This window comes from Odocoileus virginianus, chromosome 9 (genome assembly GCF_023699985.2).
Source record: "Odocoileus virginianus isolate 20LAN1187 ecotype Illinois chromosome 9, Ovbor_1.2, whole genome shotgun sequence".
Taxonomy (NCBI): domain Eukaryota; kingdom Metazoa; phylum Chordata; class Mammalia; order Artiodactyla; family Cervidae; genus Odocoileus; species Odocoileus virginianus.
Window position 1 is genome coordinate 72,751,231 of NC_069682.1, and position 16,336 is coordinate 72,767,566.

General features: G+C 44.7%; 1 protein-coding gene across 2 annotated transcripts in view; it reads left to right on the forward strand.

The window, feature by feature from the left end:
- Positions 1–16,336, forward strand: part of SLC9A8 (solute carrier family 9 member A8) — a 74,628-nt gene that overhangs the window by 11,126 nt on the left and 47,166 nt on the right. For both annotated transcript variants that reach the window (XM_020906228.2, XM_020906229.2), the window contains exon 4: positions 12,467–12,525. In XM_020906228.2, coding sequence (XP_020761887.1) covers positions 12,467–12,525 — 59 coding nt within the window. The remainder of the gene's footprint in view (positions 1–12,466; positions 12,526–16,336) is intronic.

Below are 16,336 nucleotides of genomic sequence, written 5' to 3' on the forward strand. Positions count from 1 at the left end.
GGACGCCGTTCTCTCCATTGCTCAGCAGTGTTTCCCTTTGTTTTGGCTTCACTGCCAGGCTCTCTCCCCTTGGTAAGCCTCTGCAGCTTCAGGCTTGCTCTCCTTGCAGTGGCAGGCACAGTGGGAGAGGTGGCCTCCTCTCCTCCCGGGTCCCGCCGGGAGCTGTAGGGTGAACTCACCAGAAGGCTGCCCAGAGCTGGGCCTGCGGTGGAGGGATGGTGGGGGTCAGCCAAGGCTGTCCGGCCACAGAGTTTATTTCTTCACCGATGCTATACAAGTAAATGCAGCTGGAAGAGCCAGGTTTTAGGAAGGGGGGTGATGGAAAGTCCACCTTACTTTTAGTACTGATTTTCTAACTCAGGTGATTAGAATGCTAAGAGCACTTCTAGGGACCATGCAGGGGTCCAGGAAATAGTTTTTGTTATATAAGAGGACATTTGGTTAGAATTTAGAAATGCTACAGAGCTTTCAAAATAGTCCTGTAATTCATAAAGCTATGTAGATGAGAGGAAAATTTTTTTCTCGTACTGGAGCAAAGTGTAACAAAATACTGAGATAGCCAATATTTCAAGAATTTCCAATTTTTGTGCCAAAAAAGCTGCCAGAGAAAATGGGGTTTTCATTCTCTCAGGGATCAGTTTTCCTAGCCTGCTTCTTCAACCAGAAGTTACTTTTTAGTCCATAGTCATTTAGAGATATTGCTGACCTTTTGTGTTAAGCATTCAGAGTTCCTAAGGAACTGTTGGTATGGACAAGGACTGCCAGAGAAAATGGGGTTTTCATTCCCTCAGGGATCAGTTTTCCTAGCCTACTTCTTCTAACCAGAAGTTACTGTTTGGTCATGTAGAGACATTGCTGACCTTTTGTGTTAAGCGTTCAGAGTTCCTAAGGAACCGATGCGGACAAGGACTGTCTGGGAGCTTCTCTGGTGGCGCAGTGGCTCAGACTCCAAGCTCCCAATGCAGGGGGCCTGGGTTCAGTCCCTGGTCAGGGCACTAGGTCCCACATGCCACAACTAGAGTTTGCATGCTGCAACGAGACCTGGTGCAGGTAAGTAAATACATTTTTAAAATATTAAAGAAGAAAAAGAAAAGGACTATCTATATTCTAAATAGCGCTTTTCTACTCTTCTATTTTATTATATTTTCAAATGAATCGAGACTTTTTCATTTTTTATAAAAACTGCATATATCTGCATAAAGTTCTAAAGATATTTCCTTGACCCTTGTTCACAGCTTTCAGAAGCTTTCTATACTTAGGGAATTCTGTAGTTTGGGCCTTTTTAAGTAAATTTTTTGGGCACATTTAAATAGCTATACCAAAAAAGAAAAATCCTTTTTATTTTTTTGACAACCAGCTCTTCTTATCATGCCTCTTTTTCTCCAAATTATGCTTGGAAGTACACATATCCATCAGATGACTTGACTTGGTTTGAGTTGATACCATTTTTTGTGTTCTTTACTTTTTCCTATTCTTTCTAGGTATTAGTAAAGTTCATATATTTATTTTTATTGGCCATATAGTACTAATTCATTGTTTATATATTTGGGACTGAAATTGATAAAGAATGAAAATAAATAATTATCCTGTCCACTGTCCTGATATATATAGCAGATACAGGAGTAGATTTTTTTTCTTAGTCATACTTTACTGTAGAGTGAGGAAAGGCCAGAATGGGGTTAAGAGTGGAAATTTGACTACGCATGCCAGGGTTTAGCCTGAATACTACTGGCAAACAAATCAAGTTTTAACTTATAACTGGATTTGATTGACTCATTGAGTAAATAGAAATACACAAATGTGCTTCCTTGTCACAGTCTTCTTAATTTTGTGCTTTTTAGTTATGTTAACTCCTTGTTTTGACTAAAAGATTGTAATTTTTTAAGAGTAGGGCTCTTTTTGTCTAGGAAGTTTCCAGTGGAAGTTGAAAAAAAAAATCACTCAGTTCCTGAGTTGTTGACCCTGAGTAATTCTGAAAATAGCATATACAGTGATTGTATTTCTAATTTTACTTAAGTTGTAAAAAAACTTTTGTTTTTTTAAAGAAAACTTAAAGCAAGAATCCCGACTGTAAGTGTTAACAGCTTTAGTGAGAGTTTGACGGTGATGCAGCTTGAACTGTCCCGTGGGTAAACTCTCCCTGAACCTTAGGTTCTTTGATTTTTATTAGAGAAAGAACAGGCATTCATTTGTTGGCATTAAAGTAGCTGTCTTAGAGGTAGAAGCCAAATTTGGTTGTCACATTGACAAAATGATTGCATTGGACTCTGAAGATTTTCCAGGCTGTTGCATTCCAAGAAGAATGCTAGCACAGACTGAGCCTCTGTGTTTCTGGAAACGTGGATCAGAGGCGACAGTTTATTCTTGGAACGTCTTGTTGCTCTTTCACTGCCATTAGCGCAGTATAGTACTTGCCCTTTTGCCTGGACTCTTGCTCCGACCCTCCTAGTTTTCTGACCATCTTCTCTGGGCTCAGCATTTTTCCGTCTTAAAGTTACATTTCACACTTAAGCCTTTCAGATACGACAGAACAGTGAAGCAGTCTCAACTGTAGAAGAGAAAGGTTGCTAAAGGATTGCGTTCTGAAGCTTGCTCTTCTGGGCTGACTTCTAGACATTTCCTCTTTCATCACATACATGCTCTCAGTGGGTTCGAAAGAAAGAACATTCCACTGAAGAAGAAGGCTGCCTTTAAACATATGTGTGTACAGGGCTTCCCTGGTGGCTCAGTGCTAAGGAATCCACCTGCCTGTGCAGGAGACGTGGGTTCCATCCCTGGTCTGGGACGAGCCCCCAGAGGCAGCTAAGCCCATGTGCCCCAGCTTCTGAGCCTGTGCCCTAGAGCCGGGAGCCACAACTCCTGAGGCCCGCGTGCCCTCGAGCCCGAGCAACAGGAGAAGCTGCCGCAGCGTGGAGCCTACGCACCGCAACTAGAGAGTAGCCCCCGCTTGTTACAACTAGAGAAAGCAAACCTGGGTGCAGCAACAAAGACCCAGCACAGCCAAAAACAAACGAAAACTATATAAACAGCACTCCCCAGAAAACAGACGGCCCCGAGGACCGGATTCTCCTCTTCCTGGCAAGCCTTCTGTCTTTCAGAATACTATCTTTGGAGTGTCTGTGTTAGTATAGGTGGCAGCATCAAGGACAGGAATTTCAAAATCAGCCTTATTATAAGATAAGTGATTCTATGATTACAGCTGACAAAATGTGCTAACGGTATTTTTAAAAAATCATTTGTGATTAAAACCATATTGGCTCAGTAATTGTATTCCTATCCACCCATTTATGTGGTGGCCAGACCTGTCTCATGGCGATCAGCCTCCGTCATCCCTGCCAGGGAGGGTTTCCAGGCCGGCTGGTCTGTTGGCACAAAGAGCCCAAAGTGGTGGGGCAGCTTCTGCTGTTAACTCTTACTGTGTGAGCCCTGGTGGCCACGTCCCCTTCTGGGAGCCAGGTCCTTTCAACACACCGAGCCTAAAGTTTCAGGCTAAGGGAAGTAGAAATCCTCCAAGTAGGATTCTCCACTCGTAAGTGAGTCCCTGAGAGTGGTGTTGGGTGGTGCTCCCGTTATGTGCTGTACCCACGCTTGCCTGTTGGGTATGTAACCCCCTGTAGTGGTTTAAGAAGTACATTGCATCTTAGAGGAGTGCTCTGTTCCTCACCCATGTCATCTCCCCAAGCTGGTGCCTCAGTTTTGTCTTTAAGAGGCCACTTACCACACTCTAGCTGGTAGCTTCTGGATAGGACTTTGTGATGTCCGCGGTCACAACCCACTTCTGCACCTCCTTTGTCATAGAGCAAGTATCTTGGTTTGACGTGTGGTCTTGCAGTATGTGCCTTGTGGACCCACACGAGTCTGATCTTTAATGTCTTCTTAGAATGGATGGTTCCTGGGCCCATCTGGCCTCATAACTCAGTAGATGTGGCAGTCCAGCTTATGAAGGACAGTTCTGGCTGCCTGGGCACTTGATGCCCCATACTCAGGGGCTCTGTCTCTGCCATGGCCCGAGAGCTTGCCAGGAGCTGTTGGGGTTCTTTCCCCTTGGGGGTTTTCCGAGGGATGTATGGTTCTCTTCTGCATGTGGCATGACTTTGCTCCAGAACCCCAGGGATCTATGCTGAGAGACCCTCCCCTGGGGGCTTCCTGGCCCCCCTTTCTAGCAGATACTTCCGGTTCCTTGGAGTCAGCCAAATGGTATGGTGGAAGCAGCAGAACTGCTTGAGCTGCAGCCGGTGGTTCTTCTGGTCCTCACTCAAAACCAGCAGCCTCTTAAACAGCAGTGAATGGGTGGAAGTAGTTTTCTCAAGTGTGGGGTGTATTGCCTTCAAAACCTGGGGGAGGCCTCCCAAACACTGTGCTTCTTTATTGGAGTAGAAGTTACTGACCTTGTCCTGTACTTGGAGGCAGTGTCTTGGCGTGCTCCAGACCACCTGACCCCCGACAACTTCCCAGATGGACAGGCCCCCAAAACTCTCCATCCTCTGAAGCACTTGTGTCTTACCAAGACATCTCCTTGCCACATTGTGCTTATCAGATTAGCATGAGGTCAGTAGTGGACCAGTGTGTTGTCCTGAACACCTGAATGGTCTGTGTCCATGGGGGTGTATTATGACAGGCAGCAGGAGTTAACCTAAGTAGCCTGGGAACTCTGTATTCCAGCAGGGTGGGGGGGCCTCTTCTGGAAGGTTCTGGAAGGTCCAAGGGAGCCTGCAGGTAAAGGTGCTTGTGTGCATCTCCAGGGTCCCCGTCCCACCCGTCTGAGTCCCGCTTCTCCCTATCCGAGCCCTGCTATGATAAGGTGTGGGAGGTTTGTCTTCCTGAGTTCACCTTTCTCTGAAGGTCTGCCACTCTTGTGGTTCAGACTTGCCTGGTCTTCTGCTCTGGAGACCGTCCGACTGCAGGAGATGAGGGTCGATTTGAGTGCTGCCAAGGAGGCCCTCTGACTCTCTTTGCTTGAGTTTGGTGATTGTTCCAGCCTTTCGCGTTCTCTTTTCAGAGCATCAGTGGCACTCAGCAACAACTGCAGTTCCTGTGTTCTTTTTATGTTTGTTTTTTGGCTGCTCTGAAGCGTGTGGGATCTCAGATCCCTGTCCAGAGATGAAACCTGTGCCTCCTGCATTGAACGTGTGGAGTCTTAACCACTGGACCACCAGGAAAGTCCCGCTCCTTTTCTTACAGTTATTATTTCAGCCATAACCTATTTAACACCAGAGATGTTACAAGAGCCCCTGCCTTCTCCAGCAGTCATGACCCAGTCCACCACAATGAAAGTCTCAGCAGTGGTCCTGCTACGCTCGGTGAGGGACGAGCAGTGTTTTATCTCCAGTGTTGGGGTCCTTTGCTGGGCAGCTGTGGAGGGGTCCAACTCCAGAACCCCGTCCTTCGAGTGTGCCTCCCGCGACCTCTCCACTCCTAGAACCGGTGGTCCCAGGAGGCTCCCTCAACGCAGAACCTGAGACAGGGCTTGGGGACGGGTCATGTATTGCGGGGTGCTCTTTAGGAGTAATTCTAAGGAGGGGTCAACCAAGGATGGGAGGGAGCACGCCAGACGGTGGGTGTGGCCGCAGGGTAGTCCTCACCTGGCCTGGCACAGTGCTCTGGGGCAAGCCCGCCCAGCAGCCTCTGTCTCTCCTTCAAGCAAAGGGGCGGGACTTCTGTACCCCATCAGGTGGTCAGTGGCTGGGAGTGGGTGTGGGGCGGGCACAGCTTCCCAGATGAGCTGCCTCGCGGCAGCTCAGGGCACTTGTCTGGAGACGGGGACAGCTGCGAGCCCTTAGCAGCCACATAGCTGGGCCCCGTGCCGGGGACTGGGCCGGTCCCACGGGTTTACCAGCTGGTAAGCTCTTCACGACATTTAAGATGCCTGGCCTTCAGACCCAGCACCCCCTTTTTCAGGGGTTTGCCTGTGGGTACCCTTTACACATGTGAAATGACGTGATTGCTCAGATGGGAATGGCAGTGAGAGCAAAGCCCAGAAGACACCTGCGTGTCCATGCCGAGGGGCAAATCCCTGGATGGCACAGTGGAATACACTGCAGCCGCTAAGAAAACAAAAAGCGCGGGGAAGCTCTCTATGTGTTGATATGGAATAGTTTCTAAGAGGTAGTGGTTAAGTTAAAAAAGCTGATACCGTACTACCATTTAACTTAAAATTTATGTTATATGTGCATGCCTGTGCACATATATGATTTGATTTGATGTTTAAATTTTATTTATTTGGATTTGGCTGTGCTGGGTCTCCGTTGCTGCACCGGCTTTTCTCTCGTTGTGTCGAGCGGGGGCGCTGTTCTCTACTTGCGGTGCTCGGGCTTCTCACTGCAGCGGCCTCTTGGTTCGGAACACGGGTTCCAGGGCACGCGGGCCTCAGTAGTTGCGGCACGTGAGCCCGGTCGTTGCCTCTCTGGACGCAGAGCACAGGCTCAGTAGGTGTGACACTCAGGCTCAGTTGCTCCGTGCACGTGGGATCTTCCCGGATCAGGGGTCGAACCAGTGCCCCCTGCATTGGCAGGTGGGTTTTTTTTTTTTTTTTTTTTTTTACCACTGAGCAACTAGGGAAGCCCCCTGCATGTATATGATTTTAAATGTATGACACTCTCAGCAGAAATGTATAGTATAACCAAGAAACTGGTAACATTGGTGGCCTCCAAGAAGGAGAAAAGAAAAGAGGGTGGGACAGAGACTTAAGTGTTCACTGCAGGCTTGTTTGGAGCTTTCACATTTTAAACAATTCTAGACCTGCTCTTTACTAGCTGGGTGATGCCGGTCCTTGGCCTTTGGTTTCCTTTTCTGTAAAATGCAGGTGACAGCGCCTTAATGTCATAGGACTGGCGATACTAAACAGGGCGAGGCATAGAAATCAGTATAATGCCTACGTGTGAAGTAGTCAGTAACTATTAACTGCTGTTATTAATATTATTATCATTTATATTATTATGGTCTATTACCTTGTAGGATAATGGTGAGAATGAGCTTAAGTAATAAGCATTGTATACTGTAGGACAGTGCCTAACACTGCAGTATATGTGTGTTTCTTTTTAACACAATGCAAATAATAAATACATGTGTGTGTGTGCATATATATACACACATATATATTTCTACTTTTTTAAGGGAACTAGGATCATGTTCTGCATCCTGTTTTGTAACCTGATTGTTACACTTAATATATTTTAAGCATTTTCTGATAATGCTTATACTCAAAAACACTTGTGGTTTACAGTGATGATGGTAGACCAGCAGTGCACCCTGGGAGAGAGAGGGAGGGATGTTAATCCGTAGCAGCAGGGCAGGTGGGCTGCCATGGTGCAGTCTACACGTGTCTCAGCCTCGAGAGGTGGTAGAATGCACCCGGGACCTGCAGTCCACTGTCACTTGCTGGCCCTGAGCTGTCAGAAAGCTGGGTAAACTCTCTGAGCCTTCCTGCCTGAAGCGTTCTCTTGAGGGTTAAGAATAACTTAAAGTGGAGACTTCTCTGGTGGCCCAGGGGCTAAGACTCTGCACTCACTGTGCAGGGGCCTGGGTTTGATCCCTGGCCAGGGAACTAGACCCTGCATGCTACAGCCAAGATCAAAGGTCCCACGTGCTGCAACTGAGGCCTGGCGCAGCCAAATAATTTTTTTTTTTCTTTAAAGAATAAAGCAGCAAATCCTGGGAGAAGGGGCTCAACAAATAATTATGACTTGCTCCTGATCCTTTGAATTAATCCAGTGGTATCCATAATCAGGTGTATGTATGAAGAGTCTTTGGGGCAAAAGGAGATATTAGAACTTACATTTCTATTTAATTTGAATCTCTTTCATAGTCTCTATTTTTGGTGTTATTTATTTATTTTTGGCTGTACTGTACAGCTTGTGAGATCTTAGTTCCCCTGACCAGGTATTGAACCTGGGCCCTCGGCAGTGAAAGCGCAGACTCCTAACCACTGGACTAGCACAGAATTTCTCATGTTATTTTAAAATACAGTGATAAAGTAGCACTTTTTTAGTAATAATAAAATAAAAATTTGTAACTTGGAGGTACATGCTCAAATTCTTTTTACTGATAGGGATGTACAAAATTGCAGCTAGGGTGTTACTTCTAGGGTGTCTGGTTGTGTGGTATAAATTAATTTCTTCTGTATACTAGATTGATTTGACCTAACTTTGAACCTCAATCTCAAAAGGTAAAGGAGGAGTTGGCCAATTTGATGCTGCACCATAGTTAAGTCCTAGGACACTTCAAAAGGATTACTCATGTCATAGTATTAGTAGTAATAACATCATACTGTATTTTACAAAGCTTCCAGTGCCTCATAAATAGTAATACAGAAACAAGCTTAGGCAACATAATAATCACTGACTCCCACATATGATTGCTTCGTGTGTAATTACAAAAGCTTTTATTGTAAGTATTAAAGTTTGGTATACATTTACAAGGGAAAAAGAAAGTTAAAACCTCTAATAACAGCAACAACAAAAAAAGCACTAGCTTTGAAAATGAAATATGAAATCATGGAAAAATGATCAGTTTCCTTCGTAATCAGGACCGATGACTGAGTGCAGGATGTGCTGTAAGTGCAAACTGAAACCTTAAAAGTACCGTTTCTTGCCCATCATATTGGCAGAAGAGGCTGATGATTTCCCAGGGTTGGTGACGATGCTCTGGTGCAGGGGTGTCAATCGGCATGGCCACTTTGGAGGACAGTGTGGCAGCAGTTTCAGGGGTAAAGATGCTCATGCCATTCATCGTCTCTGGTCTGCCCTAGGGAAATAAATCCTCAGAGAGGCATGTACGTGCATGCTCACTGCAGCTGTTAATGGTGAGCAGCTGGAGATGGCCATCGTGGGAGGGATGTTAAAAAGTAGTGACTTTCAAAAAATACAGTGGGAGGGGGCGGGGTAAATTAGAAGATTGGGTTTAACACACACTACTATAAATACAGTGACTAGCCAACAAGGACCAGCCATATAGCCTAGGAAACTACACTCAGTATTTTGTAGTAACCTGTAAGGGAAAAGAATCTGAAAAACAATATGTATGTGTATAACTGAATCACATGCTATATACCTGAAAATAACATGACGTTGTATATCAACTCTACTTCCATAAAATTAAAAAAATTTAAAGTAGAATTTACATACCATAAATTTTAAAGTGTACAGTTCAGTGCTTTTAAGTATACCCACAGAGTTGTGCAACCTGGCTTCTATCTCCCTTAATTCCAGAACATTTTTATCCCCTCAAATAGATACTCTCTGGGGTTTCCCTGGTGGCTCGGTGGTGAAGAATCTGCCTGCCAGTGCAGGAGACACAGATTCGATCCCTGATCTGAAAAGATCCCATATGCCCCAGAGCAGCTAAGCCCGGGCACCACAACTCCTGAGCCTGTGCTCTGGAGCTCGGGAGACGCAACAGCTGAGCCCCTGCTCCACAGTAAGAGAAGCCGCTGCAATGAGAGGCCCGTGCACCGTGACCGGAGAAGAAGCCCACACAGCAGCGAAGACCCAACACAGCCACAAATAAATACATTTGCTTAAAAAAAAACACTCCTGACACACTAGCAGTCACTCCTCATTTTCCCCTTCCCTTGTCCCCTGGCAACCGCTAACCTACCTCCTATCTCTAGATTTGTCTGTTCTAGACATTTCATATGAATTGGAACTGTGGGAATTATAGTTATTAGAATCTGGCTGTTGGGGGGTGGGGATCGGGTAACCATTTTATGAGATATAATTCACATACCATACAAGTTACTCATCTTAAATGTAACCTGTATTTAAATGTAACCTTTAAAGCCTGTAGAATTTCAGGGCTTTAGCATAATATAGTCACAGGGTTGTGCAACCATTACAGCAATTTTAGAACATTTCTTCATTCCCAAAAGAAATCCCATACCCTTTAGCTGTCATCCCTAATACTGTCCAGGAAAACATTATTGTCTCTATAGATTTGCCTGTTCTGAATATTTCATATAGATGGATCATAAAAGATGTCTTTTGTGTCTGGCTTCTTTTATTTAGCATGTTTTCAAGATTCACCCACATTGCAGCATGTATCAGTAGTTTATTTCTCTGTACTGCCAGATAACCTTCCATTGTGTGGATATACCACATCTTGTGTATCCACTCATCAGTTGGTGGACATGTGGGTTGTTTCCCCCTTTGGGCTAATAATGCTGTTAATGAACATCCAAGTTTCCTGTTCTCTTGGGTGGAATTGCTGGGTCATATGGTAACTTTCACTATTTGAGGAATTGCCAAACTTTTCTATAGCAATTGTGCCATTTTTACATGCCCACCATCAATATATCAATATTAAGTATTCCTTGCCACACTTGTTATTTTTCCATTTTAAAAAAAATGATAGCCATCCTAATCAGTATGAACTGATGTCTCGTTGTGGTTTTCATTTGCGTCTCCCTGATGACTAACAATGTGAAGCGTCTTTCCTTGTGCTTATTGGCCGTCTGCATACCTTCTTTGGAGAAATGTGTGTCCAGCCTCTGGCATGTTTATGCTATGCTGTAGAGCTGCTAAGAAGGAATGAGGCAGATCTATGTGTAGTGACCGCTGATCTTAACACTCAGCAAAGTAGCAAATAATAGAAAGATACAGTACCTTTTATATAAATACTCACAGCTGCACCTTGTGTGTACATAGACACACACGCTCTAGAACTGTGTGGTTAATATGAATATGTAAGAGGGTGGAGAAAGGGCCTGCTGAAATATTCCCCAGACTTATCAAGACGACTGGTTACCTTAGAATGGGAGACAGAGAGCTACAGGGGGTGGAATTTCATCAAGAGACTTTTTTCTTGTTTATAACATTTTACAAAGGATTCATAAACTATTTGGTTAATTTAAAAAATTAGTATGAAAACTCCTTAAAATATATACACAATTTAAAAAGATAAGAAAAAGGAAGCAACTGGGGAACTTTGAGAAAGGTTAGAATAAGTGCTTTCTTACCACGTAGCAAGTGAGTGTCTGATTGGAAGTGGAAGTGTTAGTTGCTCAGTCATTTCCAACTCTTTGTGACCCCATGGACTGTAGCCACTAGACTCCTCTGTCCAGTATTCTCCAGGCAAGAATACTGGAGTGGGTTGCCATTCCCTCCTCCAGGGGATCTTCCTGACCCAGGGACTGAACCCAGGTCTCCTGCATTACAGGCAGATTCTTTCCCGTCTGCGCCACCAGGGAAGCCCATGGGAATGTATGATTACTATTCTGAAAATATCATTGATCATTATTTCCTTTATAGCTCAAATCTATCAGATTTTATCTGACTCCACTTGATCAAAAGTTTTATTGTTGTTTTATTAATATATAACAATGCACAGATAGTACAGAGATTTATAGAAGTTAAAAGGAACTGATTTCCTCTCTCCACCTCAAACCCCTCCTTCCCCATGGCAGTTAGCATCTGTGCAGCTTCTTCTCCTGATAAAATCCTATGTTCTCGTATTTTCTCCTCACCCCCACCCAGTAAGGTTCATTTCTTCAGCTTTCTGTTGTTGATGAAGAAAAGCTTCTTCCTCTGGGGAAAAAAAAAGTCTTTTTTATTTATTTTTTGGCCACAAGGCATGTGGGATCTTAGTTCTCTGCCCAGGGATCCACCTTGCACCCCCTGCGTTGGAAGCGCGGAGTCCGCACCAGCGGACCACAGGGAAGTCTTGATCTTGGCGTGTCTGTGACTGTGGTCCCCTGTACCAGCGGTGGTGGTTTTGCAGGTCCCGAGTTCTGCTCAGATGTCTTCATTTTATAAAAATTTCCCCGGCTGATTCCGAAGCGCCCACGGGGTCAAGAGTCATTTATCTAGTGAGGAATCTCAGAGCAGTCATAAATTGTACCTGTGATGCTTCTTCGAGAATTATTTTTGGTAGGTTCTTTATGAGAGAGCAATGAGCCTGTCAGCTTTGTGAAAACATGCCTGAACTTAGATGGCCTGTTTTGTTCCGGGAATTTCACAGAACCTTTCCTTTAGGTTATTTTCAGCATCAGGACTTTATCTCTAACTAAACACTGTACGTGGCGCTGCCATCTGAGCCTGAGAACGTGATCTTTAATTCCTTTGTGAAATGGCAGGAATGAGTGGTAACAGAGCAAATTTAGCTTTCTGCCATTTTACATTGAAAATGAGTGGGTAAAGCAAAAATGAGCAGTGTTAAGTCTTCCATGCCAGGCAAACTAGCCTCTGGTCTTGTTTTGTGAACCTTTTTTTGCCCCTCTCTGCCCCCTCCTCCCCACCCCCAGATTTTTGTAGACTTCGTTATAGGAGGTTTGCCTGAGATGCAGGTGGGAAACTCGTATGATTTGTAAAACTCCACGCTAATTTCCATTCTTACATTTTCAGACACAAAACTTGCATAAATTCATAAAAGCCACTCAGAGACATAATAGTAGTCAATTTCTTTAGAAAAATAAACTCAAGGAATCTTACTTATGTCTTAAATTTTTTGTTAATCTGTACATTTTCTCTTCTAGGTATTCTCATGGGAGCAGTTATAAAAATTATAGAGTTTAAAAAACTGGCAAATTGGAAGGTAGGTTTACCCAACTGTTCTTTTTTTAACATAAGTACAATTTTGATTGGTTCTTAGTTTTAGTGACAGTGATGGTTATGGTGGCCTTCTTATCATTACTTGACTGTCTGTGAAGTTTATATTGTCCCATTGATTTTTTAACATTTTAGTAGATTAGGGTTGATATCTTTTCATCTGAGTTTTCTGAAAAAGCGTAAATCTCATAGTTTCGACTTAAGAAGCATTCAGTGCCATGTTTTGTTATTTGTGTGCATTTTTACAATCTTAGATTACCTTGATGTATGCTAGTCTCTCAGTCTTGTCTGACTCTTTGTAACCCCATGGACGGTAGCCCACAAGGCTCCTCTGTCCATGGAATTCTCCAGGCAAGAATACTGGAGTGGGTGACCATTCCCTTCTCCACCGGCTCTTGCCAACCCAGGGGTCAAACCCAGGTCTCCTGCACGGCAGGCGGGGTCTTTACCGTCTGCGCCCCCAGCGAAGCCCTTGCTGTATACAGTCCTCTGCTGCTGCCGCTGCCAGGTCGCTGCAGTCGTGTCCGACTCTTAGCGACCCCATGGACTGCAGCCCACCAGGCTCCTCCATCCATGGGATTTTCCAGGCAAGAGTACTGGGGTGGGGTGCCATTGCCTTCTGCGAGCATTAAATGTTAATGTTTATTTCTCCTAATTCTGTTCTAACAGCTGCAGCTAATAAGACTTACCTATGCAGCACTATAGTCCTTAGAGCATGCTTTATACACTAGCTTCTGTCATCCTCATGACAACCATGGAGTTAGATGGACCTCATATTATCTCCATTTTTACAGATGATGAAAGTGACCTCTGAGGGGCTGGGACACAGCCAGCATCACAGAGCTAGAGAGCAGTTGAATTGGCACTTGTGCCCAGGCCCTCTGGTCCCGTGTGTTCTGTATTTTCTCCACCGCACCACACTGTCATCACTTTGTGGATGTTCGTACCCTTCCGTTCCCTCGGGGTCATTAGAGTGTGACCATCATCTGTGGTCCACGGGCTGGTTGAAACTTGAGTAGGCAGCTTAGCAAAACTGATTTTGTGAAGGGAAATACGGTCCATTTCAAAATATTAAAAGAATTGTAAAAATTCACATTTGAGCCCCCCCTACTTTGAGGCAGCTCCTAGGTGTGAAGGCTAATTTACTTGTGGAACTGTAGAGTATAAAATTTGCAAAATGAGCTTCATAGTCTGAGGTAAAATGCAATTTGAAACTGTTATAAATAATATTCAGTCAGTATCTTGTAATAATCTATAATGAAAAAGAATATATATATGTAAAACTGAGTCAGTTTACATCAGAATCAAATACAATGTTGTACATCAACTATACGCCAATAAAAAAAAGAAAGTCTACATTTATAAAATAATAATAGTATTCAGGACGTATTGTATGTGTTAAGTGAATTCTCAGTATGTGTATTGAGCTTGGCATATTTCTAGAACTCCCCTCCACCTGGGAAGGGACTGGGCAGGCCCCACTGGAGCGTGTTGTGTGTAAAGCTTGGCCTTCCTGCAAGTGGTTCAATTTAACCGCCTCATGTGGCACATTCTCGGGCAGGGAGCACATACCATACACCCTTTCTCCACTCTTACCTTGGATAGAGCCTGATGTGTAAGTACTGCCCCCGACACATTTTGTTGATTTAAAAATCAGTTGATCAAAATTGGATCGATTTAAAACCAGTTTAAAAATCATTAGTTTTCTTTTAAATATTATTAATCTATATAAAATTCTAGAAATTTCATGTAAAAATGTGAACTTCTGGCGTCTGTGGAAGAAGCGGACGCTCTCTCAGCCCTGGGCCCACGCTCCCCCCAGCAGCGATTGCTGAGTGCAGCTGCTCCCTGGGGTCTGCGGGGTACCCCAGGGAAGCCTGTGAATGGATGAGCCCTGCTCTGAGCAGGACTGGGGAAAGAGTTATCCTTTAATTTTCTATGCTTCAGAGTTATTAAATGTATTTTTCAGCGTGTGTTGGTTTTCAAGTTAAAGAATAATAACATGTCTAATAGTATAGACACGTGAACCACATTTGAGTGGTGAATGCAATGAAATGCTTTTAGGAGTCTTTCAGGCAGCCAGTGCTTGACCTCAGAAAAGGGTGAGGTTTTTAGGCTGAGACAGTAGGGCAGGCTGTCCAGAGGAGCCGGTGTTTGTGGAAAGCCAATAGGAAGCAGGGCCTGTTTGGAAACCTGGTGCTGCGGGGAGCAGGGGGAGGAGAGAAAAGCAGTGCTGGAGTGGTGTTTTCTTCCCGTGTTGTTCTGTTTCCAAACTCTCCCACTGGGCCGCCTTCTGCCTGTGTTGTCATAGGCTTAATGTATTTCTTTAAGTCCGCCTGCTTGTTTAGGTATGTGCATTTTTACAAATTTTTTTTAAAAGCTTTTATTGTGGTAAAATGAGAAGCCGTTTTTAAGCTTACAGTTTAGTGGCATTAAGTACATTCACAGTGTTATTTAGTCATCACCACTATCTCCAGAACATTTTTCATCATCCCAGACAGAAACCCTACCCATTAAACAATTCCCCATTCCTCTTTACCTGCTTTGTATTCCACTTTCTGTGTTTTGTTTTTGTTTTTTAACATTTTCTGGGTTTTTAGTGGCCCCTATTCTACTTTCTATGTTTATGAACTTAACTATTCTAGTACCTCGAATAAGTGAAATCATGCAAACATTTGTCCTCTTGCATCTAGCTGCTTTTCCTTACCATGATGTTTTTAGAGTTCATCCACATTGTAACCTGTAGGATCACTTCTGTCCTTTTATGGCTGGATAACATTCTTTGGTGGGCACAGCCCACACTTTGGTTCACCCATTCATCTGCTGCTGGGCCCTGGCGTTGTTTCCCCCTTCTGACTGTCATGAATGATGCTGCTATGAACCTTGGTGAACGTTTATTTTAAATAAGGAGACTTTATAATACTGTTTGAAGTGGGGAGCCAATATTGTTTTTATAAATAAATAGGAAAACAGAGTAGTACATTTGCTTGCTGAAGCCTCTGAGGCCAAGCCTGCCCTCTTGGTCAAGAAGAGGGATCGGCACGGTGGAGACAGGCTTAGCGGGGTGGCCCCAGATGGATGCGTCCAACTAACTGGGATTGAGAGAGAGAGTCAGAACCGGCTGACTTTCTCAGCCTGTGGGGTCGGTGGTGTTTGACACACATCGCTCACGTACCGCCTCAGGCCACTTGAGGGGAGATGTCGCCAAAGGAACCTGGGACCTCTCTGTGAGACTGTCACCGTCAGGGGGCGTGTGTGTCTCCTGGGGCTTCTGTGACAGATCAGCACAGACCGAGTGGCTTGAGACAGCAGAGGTTGTGCAGGCATAGTTCTCGAGGCCCAGAAGTCCGCAGTCACCGAGCTGGCAGGGCCACGCCTCCTCAGGGAGCGAATCCAGGCCCTCGGGAGGGTCCTTCACTCCCTCCTCTAGCTCCCGGTGGTCCTGGGCCTGCCGTGGCTGTGGCAGCATAACTCCTGTCTCTGCCTCAGTCTGCCTTCATGTGCCTTCATCTCTGTGTCTGTGAATCATTCTCTGTCTCTTTTAAGGACACTCTCATTGGGTTCAGGGCCCACCTAACCCAGCGAGATCGCAACTGGGTTCTGCCCTTCATTTCATCTGCAAAGACCCTATTTTCCAATCAGGTTGTATTCTGAGGTTCCAGGTGGACACGAACTAGGCATAGAGGATGCGGTGAACCCACTGCAGGCGGGCTCTCCTTTCTCCCAGGGGAAGTTTAGTTTCTGAAACTAAGAGTCTCTGCCGTGGTCCTACCACACAGAGCCTGTGGTAGGGTGCT